The 16,530-nt window shown below is 39.2% G+C and overlaps 1 protein-coding gene across 2 annotated transcripts in view; it reads right to left on the bottom strand.

Annotated features, from left to right (window-relative positions):
* GRIA1 (glutamate ionotropic receptor AMPA type subunit 1) overlaps window positions 1–15,684 on the bottom strand; it is a 225,055-nt gene extending 209,371 nt beyond the window's left edge. For both annotated transcript variants that reach the window (XM_007426228.4, XM_007426231.4), the window contains exons 1-2: window positions 15,352–15,684; window positions 13,343–13,480 (exon numbers count right to left, since the gene is read on the bottom strand). In XM_007426228.4, the coding sequence (XP_007426290.1) occupies window positions 13,343–13,480; window positions 15,352–15,433 (220 nt within the window). In that variant the 5' untranslated portion in view covers window positions 15,434–15,684. The remainder of the gene's footprint in view (window positions 1–13,342; window positions 13,481–15,351) is intronic.
* Between the last annotated feature and the right edge of the window lie 846 nt (window positions 15,685–16,530).

Below are 16,530 nucleotides of genomic sequence, written 5' to 3'. Positions count from 1 at the left end.
CAATATTTCTGAGGAACTATTAAAGAAAATAGGGGAAGATCCAGAGTGAATTAACTCATTCAAGGCATTAAGCATTTTTATCAGTGTTTTCTTTATGCCAAGTATTCTACATTTATGCCAAGTATACTACAGACCTTGCACAGACTGTTTAATATACATTTCAAAGGGCTTCTACTCTCTAACTACAATGTGGAACACTGTTTTATATCTACAGAGAATTGACCTACATCTGAATAGATAAAACGATATATTCAGCCTCCTAGAATTTAGCTTCCCAGGCATCTTGCAGAAGAATCCAGTATTTGTCCTTCTGCCAAATCAGAAGTCACAGTAAATGAATAGCCAGGAGAATGGATTTTTCCTAGGATTTATCATGTCCTATTCAAGCTGTAAACCAACCTATCTTTATCTCAGCCATAAGACTAATGAATGGTTAATCAACTGTAATGGTAAGATAATACTGTATTACCCAAAACTACAGCCTTATACATAAGGAAAGCTTTGCTAGAGTAGCAAAAGAATCATGAGGTCAAAGATTCTATTTCCATCACTGGAGAGGCTGATGACTCAAGGCTTTTTATGAGCAAAGCCTAAAGGCAATAGCTCTATCTGCTCTGATAATTATCATTCATAAGCTTACTATCACTAATCCTGAAAATTCGACTTTGCTGTTACACCCTACTGCTGTTGAGAAATCATCCTATATTTGAAGATTTCACCAAAATCCCATGTAAGTACTAATGGCATCACCATCCAGACCTACATGCTCTCCCACAGAACTCACTCATAACATTTTCATCCTCCAATAGCTTTTCTCCCGTTCAAGGAGAGCAGCACATATAGAATATATATGTACACACCAGGGTTGGTGAGAACCAGGAACTGGAACCCTAAGTCTGAGAAATACTCAAGGCCAGAGAACAGATAAAGACCCTAGGAGCAAAGCTGAAGAAAAGGCTAGAAGAAAAGCTCAAAATTAAGACTGAAGGCTGCACCTTGCTCAAACAGCACTCAACTGACACAGAAAGCTTTCATGTGCTCATGTCAGGAGCCAATGAAATACTGTTTCCTGAGAAAGGGTAAAAATGCTGTCCTCCACATAGGGAAGTGGACAGCAGAGCTTTATAACATGCTCAATAATGTTTATTAATTTAGTATCATTTAGAAATACCTACATAAAGTAGACATTAGTAAAAAAGATAAGTTTCTTATACATGACCCATTTTTGCACTAAATATGCCTGGGCCTGGGGCCCCGAATGTGTTAAGGGCTCCGTTTCTTGACTATACTCATAATTATGGGATAATTTTTTCAGCTGCCATACATATTTATTTTATTTTGTGCTGTATTGTGCTTGCTTTAACTGTTTTTATGATTGTTCACCACCCAGAGTCACTTGGTTGAGATGGGTGGCTACAGAAATTAAAATAAATAAATAAAAAATAAATAAATATTGTTCCTTTGTGCTGGTATAAAGAAGGAAACTTTCTTTAATAATAAAGCTTATTATAAAAGTAGATTTTTATATAAAGTGTGGTAAATGGATAATTGTATTTAAACTATGCACGTATAATTGTATCCCTTGTTATACTGGAAAAAATCAAAACACAGAAAGAGTAATCCTAGATCATGTTATCTTAAAATTCTGTTTAAGAACTGTTATAATATCCCTTTGACTACATTGCATTGTAGTAATGATTCTTTGTTTGTTTAAAAGTTTCTTTATGACAAATAACAATTTATCTAAATACTTATAACACATTACGTTAAGTAAATATATTAACGTTTAGATAAATTGTTATAAATGCCATAGCCCATTGATACATTTAGATAGAAAACTATAAGTAGCTAACAGTGAATAAAGATATATTACATTCATAAAACAAAGACATATTAGACATATAAATACATAAACAGGTAAAATGCACTCATCAGACATACACATATAAATAACTTACAATAATTTTATAAACAGCTAGGTATCTATTTCCTTTCACAAAGTATAACTCTAGTATTGTTCTGTATTTCCATTTGTGACAATTGCTTGGTATTTTTAAAAAAACTGGTATTCTGCCTTTCAGCAAATTATGCTCTGTTCAGCATTTACTGCTGTCTACCTTCAATGGTGCTGTTTCTGCCTGAATGGCTGAAATTTTATAAATTTATGCAGCATCCTGAGGAACTTATGATAAGCAAGCCAATCTGACATTATTTGTGCATACAGATATTTATGAGTACACATGACTGAACTGTTTACCCTGTGTTGTTTTCATTAATACAGATCAATTGGGTCTGGAGAAGAAGTGATAGCTTTCAGTTCTGTAATGGAATTATTTCTTTTATCATGATAGTTTTCAATTGTTGATTGAACTTGTATCCCTCCACCCCCACCACAGATCTCAGGATTGGTTCTTATATAGTGCTCCTTTCTTTAGAATAAAAATATTTGCACATATGGTACCATTTAAATTGAAATTTGCTTGAGTAAATTGGAATCATCCTGGAGGTAAACCCCACTGAATTCAACTGAATTCAGTTTGAATAGACAGGAGTAACATTAATTTATGAATCTGATATTGCAGTGCTCAGTTACAACTAAAGACTGGCAGAAATGGTTTGAAATTGTGAACTGAAATTCCTAATCCTTGAAATGTGGAGGATTTGTCATGTTTGCCACAATACAATACTAACTCTAATTTAGGTTTGAAGATAACAGAATTAGGATTCTCCCCACCACTTCCTCCCCACTTATCCTCCCATTCCCCTCTTTTTCTTGCACCTCCAGCTGTAGCATCAGCCCAGCAGCAAGGAAAGTGGACCACCACCAGCACTTAAGAAAGAGAAGATGATGAGAGGGAGGGAGCTGGGTGGGAAGGTTGGTGGGGATTCAGAGGTCTGTTGGGTGACCCGTAAGACAGTATTCTCTAGCACTCAATGATGTCATCAGGAACATAACAGGTCAGGTCTGGTCTTGCAATGAACACAGCTACTTCGAGACTCTTTGGAACACAACACTTTTGGAACATAACTCTGGTATTTCCAAGACTGAATCTTAAGCTTGAATGCATGTTTACTACATACCAATGCTTTTGCTTTCAGGACAATGATGTTTTTAGGAAAATAAACTACTTACTACCACCATGCTTCAGAATGCATGACTTCCTTCATCCTCATTGTTTCTGAATTTGATTGGTTGGGTAGTCATTCTTTGAGTTATGGACATTTGATTTGCTCAAGTTCTGGTTAAATTTATTCACCCAATTAAATAGCCTACAGTGTGCCATACAGCAACCACTCATAACTGGACATAACAGAACTGATTGATTTACTGCATTACTGAGTTGAAGAACGCATCACTTGGATTGAAGATGAAAAGGTGAACCTTGCTTAGCAATGGCATTCACATAAATGGGGAAACAATTTAAATTGTTAATGGTTAATTTTGTAAGTGGAAATCTAAATGAAACCATTGCATCAGTGTATGAGAAAGGGTCTTAACACTGGAAGGATAGCATTCATTGTTACCGCAATGTCTTGCTCCTTCCCAATTATTTATGCCATATTTTGCTTTCCAGGCATTATTTCATTTGGGTAATCTTTGGAGAGGGCAAATTGAGGGGAGATCAGGGTCCAAAGTGCTTCTTCCTCTCCCTCCCTCCTCCTGGCCTTTCCTTTTTTTCTTTCTGATATCCCCTTAGCTCTTCCTTGTTTCCTCCCCACCAACTGGTTGCCAAGACATGAGGCAAAATAATCTTGCAAGGGGATTGTTTCCTACCACATGAAGTTGAACTTCCACTGCTTTCAAACTCACCATGTATGGTCAATGTTTAACCATGATGGGTGGCTGAGGGACCACAGCTTCAACAGCTATGTTCTAAACTGATTGCTGGCAGATGACTTCTGAATTGAGGTTGATGGCTGGCTTTCCACCAAAAGGGGGAAACAAGCAAGCAAGCAAACAAATCCCTCTGACTGTCCTAGGTTTATACAAAGAATAAAATAAACTTTCTTCATTCTAAGCTTGATTCCTGGTTATTCCACGGACACACCTCTATGATTTTCTTGGCAACAATATAGAACTAGTTTGTGATGGCTTTTTTCTGGGAGGTGTTTTTGTCTTAGTCTAACTGAGAGTCCTAGGAGTCCCTGGTAAACTCCCATTCAGTGAGAAGCCCTGCTTAATTCTCCAGGTCCAGGTTAGGTCAATCATGTGCTGCCACCTGCTGAGCCTACACAATGCATACAGGGGTGTAGCTGAAACATCCCGATTTCTAGTAACTTGCCCCTTTACAAAATTTGGTATCCTTTTTTCTTTTTGGTTTTAGCAGATCTTACCCAGAAAACATAATGAAATTCCACAAAGACTCAGAGCACACCAAAGATTGGTTTTAACCCCATTTCTGTGCAACTTGTTCCAGATCCTGGCAAACATTCTGTTATTCCCTGACAGGTGTACATCTGTCTCTATTACAACTCCAAGACTTCAGTTATTAACTGAGAGCTAGAACTGTCATCACCCATTTGAAAATCCCTGTCACTGGCCATATATTACTAACTAATCTTAGACATGTCTTCAGTCTGAGACACATGTCTCCCATTTGTTCATTCACCCAAAGAGAGAGAGGGGGGAAAAACAGTCCAGGTAATCTGTATGTGTATTGCTTCCTCGTTTTCCCCTGGCCATCATTTCTGCCAGGAAATCAATCTTTATTTGGATTAATTGGATTTATACCCCAATTCCTTTTCTCCTACAACCGATCTGGGTTATGCAAAACTGAAGTGAGGAGTTGTTTTCAATGACTCAGGAAAAAAGGCATACTGGGAAAAATTAGCAAGAAAAAATATCTTGCAGTTGAAAATGATTGTCAGTAATATTTTAAAGAGCAGAATGGAGAAAATTGAAGCAACAGAGTCAGTGTGAGGAGGAATGACGGCTGTACTAAGCAAACAAAGGGAGGCTGCTGTGGTGTGCAATGCTTTGTTTCTCCTTTGAGCTGGGTGGTGCTCAGAAGATGCTGGAATACTTGCACTACCATGAAAAATTATTTGAACTCATTTAAAATACCTCAGGCAATCTGATTCTTCAAGGTCCTCTTTCTGTCCTTAGCAGCAACCGAGATGGCCACAGCTGTACCCAGAGCCAGGTGTCAGAACAAGACAGGCTGATTGGATAATTTGGGATCTAATCACAAAACTATTTTAAGAAATACAGGAGAGAGAGGAAGAAGTGTCATGTTCGAGCAGGAGGTCAGCTCTTATCTTATAATATGCGAGGGCTTACATTGCTGTGCGCAGGAAGCAAAAGCCATCCCTCGTGGACGGGCATTTCTAGCATCACTTTAAATATTTTAACAGAGTTCTGCAGACCTCTGAAGGGGTGCTTTACTATGTTAATGTTTTGATCAAAACACCCCTTGGAAGCAAAGTGCACCCTTCATTGAAGTGCAGCACATGCACCCCTTCGTTTTCTTCACAAACACTGTTAGCCAAATAGAGCATCTGAATGTCAGTTCCACCTCGACTGACACCTGTTCTTCAGAGAGTAACATGCCTCTATTAAGTGGTTTGCCATGTTGAGGCAGATGTGCACATTTGTAAAGAAAAAAACATCTAGTTTCTACATACACATACCTGCCAGGGGAATATTAATTTCAGTGATATGTGTAGGATTTTTTTTTTTTTGGTACCAATCCCTGCTCTTCTGTGGCAGTACCCCTTTGTTAAGGAAGCAGATCTGAGAGCAAAACCTCCCCAAATGTGCAGTGTGTCTTTTTCTTCTAAAAAAATGTATGCCATGGCTGGATGTTTGGAATGAAAGAACAGAGCTTTCTTCCAAGGCAGATGGTAGAGCTTCCACACAGGATGGAGCACTTGTAGTACTCACTGTATTTAGAACCTAACAGAAAGTCCTTCTGTGGCTCATAGCACTGTCTAAAAACAGCTTTGTAAAAGATAAAAAGTAAGAAAAGTCTGTTTCGATTTGAGCTAGATTCTGGGATACATCCATGTAGTTTTCTTGGCAGCAAGACAGGCGGTTTGTCACTGCTTTCTTCTACGATGTTTTTCAACTTCTCAGTCCATCCAAGTCCTGCCTGGGCCCAATTCTGCCTCCTTTCAAACCTAGACAAACTCTGGCTGGTGCTGCCACCTGCTGCGTTGCTGTTATTGCAATAATAGAATTATTATCTAAATTAAGTCATTAATAGTGTAATCACAAATAAACAGGTCCTAATTATACTGCCGCAGTAGCAGATGAATTCCCCTACTCTGAAAAGTAGACTTTGGGCGAATTGAGGCTCAACAGTCATTGTTCTGATTACATTACTGTGTGTGCTGCATAGACATCTGTGGCTGCAATCCTGCACACTCCAACCACCTTAAATTCAATGGGTTTTAATGGCCTAACAACCCAACATATGGAACATACATTTCAGTTGTTTTTATGGCACTCCTGGGATAAACAAACAGAACACACAAAATTTACATAGTATCGTACAACTGAGCTCAGGGAAGTTTAATTACAAAACTGCATTTTAATTGATTACCAGTGGAATAAATTACAACAGTGCCATTCTGAAAAACAGCGACCAATATACACTTTATCAACAGAGCTTTTTCTCATCCAACACATAATAATTATTTAATTGCAATACATTTAGATCTGCAATTGGGAATATTAATATGCATGCCGATTACTTCTTGCAGTTACGTGACAGCTTTAGAGCCAAAGCAAGGGGCTGATGTGTTCTACAGAAAAAGAGTTCAGCCTAGTATCAAACTTATCATTTCTCTTCCTTCTCCAACTGCTTCTATTACTACTTTTACTATTATTGATAGTGAAGTGCCATAGAATGCCATGCCTGAAAGTCATAATCACCAACTAAGTAAGCAACCAACCATTCTAGAACACAACAAACAAACAAACAAACCACAACCATTTAGCATCTAGATAATACTTTCCCCACCCCACAAAACCAAATATGCTCTTAGATGCACAAAGATGAAAGACTACAGAAACACCAATAATGGATGAATGGATTGGGAAAGTGGCTGAATTTGCAGAAATGGCTAAAATGACTTGCTTGACTAAGTAGGGAACTACAACTACTTTTATAAAAGACTGGAAACCCTTTATAGACTTTTTGTTGAAAATGGATAAAAATGAATTGCTGATTTCGGGATTTATTGATTTAAAAAGTTTGTTTATGGGAAGAAAGGAACTATGATACACAATATGGGAGGGTGGAGATGGTAATTGCTATGTTTGTAACTGCTGCAAAGAAGATTGGAAGTTGCTTCTTTAGATATTTTTCTTTTTCTTGCTTTTTTCTTATTCTTCACTTTTTCTTTTACCTTTTTCTTTGCTTTTCTATTTCTTTTTCTATGTTTCTGTAGTTCTTAAAATCTTCTTTTAATAAAAATTATTCATTTAAAAAAATAAAATAACTGTTATCCAGTGCCAGCCACAAGCCTCTGACATACTTTAATCGTAGGTGATTATTTCTCAGGTTTGTAGATAGCTCAAAACATAAGCAAAACCTGTCTGTTGAATCTTCTAATATCAAATGTCATGAATGCTTGTGAGAGAAAGGAAATATCTGGCAGATGTAAAAAGGGGGGAAGACATCTTTTTGCACCCCAAAAGTACACAACTGAATTACCAGAATAGATTATTTTTTAGGTTTTGACCCAAGTCTGATTTATTATTTCTTGCATTTCAGGCTAAGCACTCCAGCAAACATTTTCAGTGAGAAAGGGAAGAGTCCAAACTGTTATCCTTTTGTGTGTCTGATGGTGCTCCAATTACAGGCCCCATCAAACACTGCTTCAGCATTATTGCTTAGTCTTAAAATTGAGTTAATTATTCCTAGCAACAGCAATATTGTGATAACAATCAAACTTGGCTATCAGGTAAAATCACTAGATATTAGGTTCCTCAGGACATGTGATGTGAAGGGGAGCTCCATGAATGAGTATATAATGAACAAACTCCCCCTGAATCTGCTATTTGCCATATTGTTTTAAAATAAACAACTAATCTATTTCTCTGGTTTTCATCTCCTTGAAAAGTGATGATCCAAATCAATGGTCTATCATGCTCTGAAATCTAAAATACAGAAAGTTATAACATTACTTCTTGGTCTTAGAGCCTCTACAAAAATTTCTCCAAGTAGTTATATCTTAATGCTTTTTTTTTTTAGATTTCCAAGTAAAGTTGGTAATCGGCAGTATAATGCTGAATAAATAACAAAGTAACTAATAAAAGGGAACAATAACAGAAATGTTTTTTTCACATGCTTTCATAGTCCCCTAGAACACCTGCAGTTACAGGACATCACAAGTGATTGGAATTTTATAAGCATATTTCCAAGAAATACTTGCAGTTGTTCAGCAGAACTCAATATATACACAGAGTACAGAACTCTAGTTTGCACAAATAGAATTTGGGGGGGGGGGTACCTTTCATTCATTGCTATAGTTATCTACAGTAATGACACAGTACTTTGCATTTTGTGGGAAGACCTAAACTCACAGGTTTATGTTTGATATTCTCTGTAGGTAGAATTGTTCCACAGTAAGAAAGCTTATAACTAATTAATCATATTATTACTATTATTATTACTACTACTGCTATTACAGCTACACTGATTTATTTGAAAACTGAAATTCTCTGGACAGACTACAGATGTCCTAAAATATTAAAAAGCAGGAAAACAATAAGATGTAATGAATGCACAAAGATATAAAACATTGTTATATATTACTGTGAATGAACCATAATGCAGGAATCAGATTTACAGGTCGAGTTCACGCATAGGACTGCATCCACACTTTTAATGCAACATCCTGCCCAGTGTAGTAATCTTGCTAGCAAACCCATGTTTCCCATTGGAAATTGTAACAAAACGTGGCACTGCCATTCTGGATTCCAACTATTCTTTTTCATTTCTCTTCTTCCTCATTGTTCATTAAGCCCTGCAAAAGTCAGACAGCCTGTGACGCTCTCAGATCTTCTTGGACTGCTTGAGGAAAGTACCCCTCTTGAGTCTTTTTCCCACAAAGGCTTGTTCCAGCAAGCCCATTGATAGCTCTTGTGCACAGATCCTGCTAGTTTAGCTTGATAATCAATGGGATGGCATTAGCAGAGTGAATGGCACTAGGTTCCATTCCTCATGTATCGTTTACAGATGGACTTAATGCTTGATACTCTTGATCTTGCAAGCTAGTTCTAACTTATTTAGTTCCTACATTTTTGCCCAGTCCCATTTTGCATATAAGGTGCTTTTCCCATGATCCATTTCATTTATGATTTGGAACAGTGGCCTTCTGATCTGATCGTCATATCTTGTTTGCTTAGACATCATCTATGTAAAGACTGCCAAACCGTGCAGTGTAATTTCCAATGCCGAGTTCCTAATATTTCTAAAGTTAAAAAAAAAAGGTCATCTATCTATCTGTCTGTCTGTCTATCATCTGTTTTCCCATCAAATAAATCTTACTTGCTTTCCTTCCTTCCTGTACATACTATACCATTGGAAGTTATATTTTTCTGAGATAATCAGAAAATTCTTAGCTATTTGTGCATAATATCTGAAAACGCTAGCTAGTTGCCTTTATTTCAACCACAGAATAATTTTAGTTTTTAAACATATGACTTATAATTGTCTTCTTTCAATATAAAGGAAAGATAAATGTCTGCAATCAATTATAATTGATGCCAGGCTCATTTACTATGAAACAGTAGTCAGTGTTATTGCACAAATAGCTAAGATTTATACGCACTTACTGTTATTGCTTTATTTCACTAACAATGGTGGCATGGCAACTGTGCAACAATCTATCACTATTTCTGGTTCTTCCTACACACAATTGTTCTGCTGTATGTCATCGTCAATTCTATTTGTTATTACTGAGTAACCCTTTTTTTTTTTATACTGTGGGCTACCAGTTCACCAGCAATGGTGAAAATTCAGCTGAATTTGACTGGAATATACCAAAATTTATCCACTTCTTTACGTTCTAGGCATAGGGGAAAGAATAACTGAGAGATTCATCCGTCTAGCAAAAAGTCTTCAATGCTAAGCTGTTGGGAATCTTGATTAGTGTGTTTGTGATGCTGATACTTATTTTCCTTGACAAGCTTCTCATCATTTATATCTACATGGTAAGAAATTCCAAACATGGCCCTCTCCAGTTTGAAATTAGTTGTGTTTATTGTATTAGATGGTGTAAATTAATCAGAAATTAAGTGTGGTTTTAATTAAAATAATTTATAATAATCCATTGTTTTTACAAATTAGATCAAAAGAATTTGAGATGTAAAAAGTCTGAACGTGTGAGTATGGAATATTGCAGATTGTCCCACTGCTTTAGATGTACAGGGTTTTCTTTTTTTAATGTCATGTTACATGCAAAATTACTGCATTTGGGCAAAATGTTCACACATCCAAATCCTTTCCTATGGCAAACTATAACTTAGTTCCACTGCACTTGGGAAACACTAGAAAACTCTTTTTATTCTAGACTGTAGCTACCATGCCAAATTTAAATTCTCTACTCCTTATTTACAGCAATGTGCTTTACCAGCTAACATCATGAAAGGATTCCTGATTTGTTCAAGAACAAATCTTTGCATGAGATTGCAGCACAATTCCTTTCAAAATGGGGGATCTTAAGCCCACCACCCCAGGCCCAGGGAGGCACTTTTTGGAAGCCAAAATGAAGCAGTAAAGTGCGTGAACCTCTTACTTCAGCTGAATCTCTTCTGCAAATGCTCCTGTAAGGTTGTCCTCCATGACCACTCTCCTGGACTTGTGAGCTCAGAAAATAATATATTTTGGATTTCTCAGGGGAGAAAAATGGATAAAAGTTTAAACCCTCCCCCAACACCACTATACTGATTGTCTTTTGCAAGTGCTGCTAGGCCAGTCCCACAAGCAATCTTAAAAATACACAAACATGGAATCCCTGCCTCATATTCTGCATTAAGGTGAATTCCATTCCAATTCTCATTAGAAGAATCAACCGCTTTATGAATAGCCAAAACCAGCATTGTAAGAACATCTGGAGATAAATAATGACCACAAGAGCAACAACCAACAATAACAGCAACAGAAATACCAAAAACTCTCCAATCAAGAACACGTAGAGCATTTCCATGATAACAATGCTTGTTTTCACCTGCCAGTCACATTATGAAACGAAACATTTGCCCAAAGCAATCAGAATTTGCTTAAATACTGCATAAAAGGAACTACAAGATTCCTTGTTGTTGTCAACGCTTATAGGGAATGAATCTAAAAGAATATGAAGCAGATGAAGACCTTGGCTAATACAGCTTTAAAGCTGAATTGGTAAAGTCCAAATGTAGTCTTCATGCCCTATTTATTTGTGAAAAGCACCAATTGCCTATAACCCACAGAGAGCAAAATGATGGAAGCTTTTAATTTAAGAGGGAAAAATGAAATTCAGTACAACTAGGTGGTGTGGACTAACTTTCATGGGTCATCTAGGACAAAGCGTTCTACATAAAACTGAGCTCTAATATAAAGCTAGTCAGTTATTGTTCCCTTAAGATTGAGGGAGAAGAAAATTGTTTGCTTACAGTTTACCACTGGAACACAAGCTCAATACAGTACTCTACTGTAGTCATGATCAGGGACCTGAAATATTTTAAAACATAAAACTGGACCCATTACGCTAAATTTATCATTATATATTAACCCCAGTGAATCCACAACTGATACTTGTGAAATCAAAGACATCAATATTATTTAAATCCAGAAATTAAACAACTGCATAAATAGAAAGATGGCTCAATTAATTCTGAGACAGTCTAACAGTTGTCGAACAACATATACAAGCATAGTCAATATTTGTATTTCACTGTTACAATCTTTTACCAGCTATTCCATCAACACTGTCCTACTGAAATTCATCTAGATTTCATGCCGTTCATTTGACTGTCTGATAAATCAGTTCCTTAATTCTCTTTACCCATCAAAATAATGGGTTAGGACAGTATCTATCCAAGATCAACATTTCTGATTCATCCTCTCACTTTCATGCCACAGTCCTTTTTCTATTTTGCTAACTATTTTAGATATAATCTAAACCCACCACTTGGAAATAACTGTAGCAACAACACACAAGAAGTTGCAAATAAATTTCTTTCATCCCCATAAACACATATTGTCCTTTATTAACAACATGCTCATACAAAGAAACCTGCAAGCTCTGAAACGGGGGAGGTTGGGGATTATTAATTCAGCAGTCTGAGCATCACTGAAAAAGAACTGAGGACATTTCATCTCTAGATCATTGATGGGATCAACAGGTAAGCTCCAAATAAATATGAAAATGGCCCCCTTAAGTTTAAATTTGAGTCTTTGATTCATGTAACACAGAACTGAGAAATAATTCAAAAAATTCCTATAATATCATATCAATCCTTTTTTTCTGAGCAGAAAAATGTGTGTTCATAATTACCACAATCTGGCAGCCTTTAAATTCAAATAGTAGAGATTTTGTTTTTTTTTATTGTCCTCACTGATAGTCACCTTTGCCAAAAAAAAAAAAAAAAAGATTTTTTATCCCGCCTTTATTATTTTTATAAATAACTCAAGGCGGTGAACATGCCTAATACTCCTTTCTCCTCCTATTTTCCCCACAACAACCACCCTGTGTGGTGAGTTGGACTGAGAGAGAGTGACTAGCCCAAAGTCACCCAGCCAGCTTATATATTATTTATATATAAATATTTATATATAAATATAACACTGACTTCCATCTTACTGATTCAGTGCAAAACCTTTTCCCTGTACTGATTTTTTAAAAATAAATAAAAGGCTTTAATAGTCCATTTTTATTCTCAGAATACTGTGCAGGACCAAAGTCTAAGAATGTCTGCTTGAGCTCAGACCTACCAACACACTTTCATTGGTGGGTGAGTGCTTTACATCGAACCTTTTATGTTCTTCAGCCTAAACTTAGGTGAGTGTTGGGTATTTTTTTTTAATGTTGTATGACTAAGGTACAGTTATAAATAATACTTAAACAATTTCGCTTTTTGTTTTTTGTTTTTGTCATTCTCTTTCACACATTTAGACATTTACAAATCAATAACCATAAATTACATTGTTTTAAGCAAGGGAGTACTGATGAAAACCTGCTGTAAGAAAAAAAAGTGCATTATCTTCCAAATTATTTTCAAAAAGTGGAGGGAAAAAGGACCTCTCACTAAAAAAAAAAATCCTTGCTAGATAGTTTTAAAGATAAGCAGACAGGTGAGAAAGATGTCGAGAGAGAGCAGAAAGTCGGCCAATAGCTAGCCTTTACTTACAGGTGTAGGTCATTTCAAAGCTGTCACTAATATTCACAATATCAATCTGTGGAGCCAGCTTGGGGGGCTCTGTGAACTGAGATAATGCAAACATAAAGGCTGCATGTTCCTGGGATTGTTGAGTAGGAAATAATCCCCCTAAGACAAAAAAGGGAGAGAAAAAAAGATGGAAAATAAGTCAGAAATCGAACTTTAAGTGACAAAGGTATTTTATGACTGCACAGTGACCAAATGGGAACCAAAAGACAGTGACCAAAATTTCTCCAAACACTTTGACAGAAAGGAAGCCATGTTAGCCTCTTGTAGCTAAAGAACAAATAAATAAATAAAAATAATGGAGTACAGCCACCAAAACCTGGAGGGAGGAGTTTTAATTAGGCATAACTAACCTACATCTCATCAATTTCAAAAGGTCCTTCTTAAATGTTATTAAGCCCAGATCCACCTCAGAAAGTCTTAAAGATGAACAGCAGAATTTTGGTAGGAGCTTCCAGTATTCCATTTTATCCAATCATTACATAACCCAAAAGATAGGAGTTCCCAATCAGGGTTAAAAATGAAGATCGAGGCTGCAGAAAACCAGGGCTTAGCAATACTCTTAATGTTAAAACTGAGCCTTTTTGTGGCAATAGATGGCCAACTCCCTTCCTCTCAACCAAGCAGGAACTGGATTTGCCCACGCTGAGCAGATGTTTCTTCAACAGGTTGTTGCTGAACTAAAAGAATAAACAAAGGACAAATCTCGCCATTATTTGAGCAACTCCTGTTTTTGGACAGCATGGGAGGAGGGAACGGCCAAGTTAATGTGACCCACAGTTAAGCCATGCTCTCAGAGATGCCCTCTATCGTAAGGGGTTTTACTTGTCCTGAGGAAGTCACAGGAAGACCACCCAGCCCCTGATCCCGAGGCCTGCTAATGACTGAATTCCTGCTCACAGAAACAGAGAATCGGTCTGTAAACAATTATTAGGTGTCCCAAGGGGTCCAAGCAATCACTTCATTATCACAAATGTTTCCCTTCGGGCAGTTGGCTTTGGGAATGCACTGTTTCGTAATCTCTTAGACTCCAGTCCGTTAGGTGGCCCAGCCTGAATGGCTGGCTAAAATAAAACCAAACGACCGAAAAACGGCAACCAGTAGCGGGAACTGCAGTGGAATTGAAGCTAGAAGTCGAAAGCATCAAGTGCAGTCCGCTAGGGGCGGGGAGGAGGGAGGGGATCGCAGAGAGGCTGCCTGGACAGGTTCAGCAGCGTGCAAAAACCGGATTGTGCACCCGACGAAATAAATACATCAATCAGAAGCCCACTTCGGCGCTGTTGCCAAGGAAGCCTGCTCATTTTTTAGCTTCACCTTTTGTTTCCTAGCGAGACACGGAAGCAACGTGGGAGGCGCGGAGGGCCCCAGCACGGGGATGAAAAACTGCAATAAAAGCGCTGGGGCAGGCGCTAGGCAGAGGAGCGAGCCCGGCGCCGGATTCTGTCCGGGGAGGGACAGGGACAGGGACAGGGACGGGGACGGGGACGAGGTCTCGGGCGGGAGGGCGAGGGAAAGCGACTGCAGGTCCCTGCAACAGCTTCCTGACGACGTTGCTCTGCTTTTGTTTAGCAGCAACAACAAAGAGCAAAGCAAAACTGAGACGTCCGTCAGGTGTCGCCCCCTCTACGGACCTGGAAAAACCTCCGCCGCCCCCGGAGCGGGGGAAGAGATTGCGAAGTGGTCTGCACCCGACTCCTGAAATACCGATTCCCACAAGCAGGAGAGAGAGAGAGAATAAAAAGAGGGTGCTTTCAGAAGCACTTAGAGGGCAGGCACCCTCCCGCTCCCCCACGAAGTCCAAGGTAGGGGTTTCCCCCACCCATCCTATGAACGCGGTCGTAATCCACCCCACGCAGAGGCCCCTTCGTGAGTGAAGTCGAGGGATGGATTAGATCTCGCTCTCCCTCCCATTCTCGTACACACGCAGGAACATCGATTCCCCACGGGAAGATGCAACCGTTTTTCACACTCACCGATCTGGATGTTGCTGGGGAAATTGACCCCCAACGCTGCCCCTAGGAAACTGGTGCAGAAGAAGGCAAAAATGTGCTGCATATTCCCTTTTGCATTGGCGAGAGAGAAGCCCAGGTCCAAGCATAGATTTGGTATTTCCCCCCTTTTGGTTCCTTCCTTCCTTCTTCCTTCCTTCTTCCTTCCTTCCTTCTCCTTTTCTTCTTCCTCTTTTTTCCCCTGTTTGGTTCCCTCTTTTCTCTTCTATACTGCTGTGCGACTCTTTCTCTGGGAATCCAATGCTTCGGTTGCTCCCTTAGCACCAACTGACAGCAGGATTAACTGAGCTCTGAGAGAGAGAAATCCTTTCTTCATCCACAGTCCCCTTCCCCCCTCCCTCCCTGCCTGCCTCCCTCCCGCAGAGGCATGCACACACAGCTACACTCTCTCTCACGCACAGAATACTCTCGTTCCGTCAAGCTCCTTTCCCTCCCCTTGCTCTACCTCGCCAGCCGAGAGACCAGAGTCTCCCCCGCGCGCTTTTTTTTTTTTTTTTGCAGCCTGCTTACTTAGGATCCCCCCTTCCAAGGGGAAGTCTCGCAGTCAACACACCCTCCAGTGCAAAGCGGAGTCTTTGGAGAGATCCTGGAGAAACTGTAAGACCCCCTCCCTCGCCCCCGGCTGCTGGTCCCTAAGTGGCCAACTCCGCCTGCACTTTGCTCTAGATGGAGGGGACCTGGAGCGGGGCTATCTCTTGGGCCTCCTAGTGTCACTCACAAAAGGCCCACTTGATTAAGACAAGGCAGCGCGATAGGGCACAAATTGCTCTCAGAGGAATGAGGGGGTGGTGGGAGATTCATTGTTCGGAGAAGTCAGAAAGAGATGCTGGGGGAGAGAATGCAACCCTTTCCTTCCCCTCCCCTTTCCAGCTGAGTTTGGTCTCTTCTTCCTCTACCCAAAATTGCCCCTTTCCCTCCATGTGGGCTTGTTTGGAGGTCTTCGACCCCTTCTTTATCTTTGTTTGGGCCGTGATCGAAAGGAATCTGGGCTCCCAGCTGAGGGGGACACAAAGGCTAGGTGGATCAGCCCCCAAGCCTTAGGAATGAGGCAGGTGTGTGGGAGAGAGAAAGAAAAAGAAGGGAGGTGTTGCTATTGGTGGGGAGGAGGTGAGAGTTATTCTTCCAGGATTGGCTCAAAGATAC

Source organism: Python bivittatus, unplaced genomic scaffold (assembly GCF_059951505.1).
Source record: "Python bivittatus isolate LINGU-HERP-01145 unplaced genomic scaffold, Pbiv_v1 ctg000080_np1212, whole genome shotgun sequence".
NCBI classification, from domain to species: Eukaryota; Metazoa; Chordata; class Lepidosauria; order Squamata; family Pythonidae; genus Python; species Python bivittatus.
The sequence above is the reverse complement of the archived record's forward strand: the minus strand, read 5'-3'. Positions and strand labels throughout refer to the sequence as shown.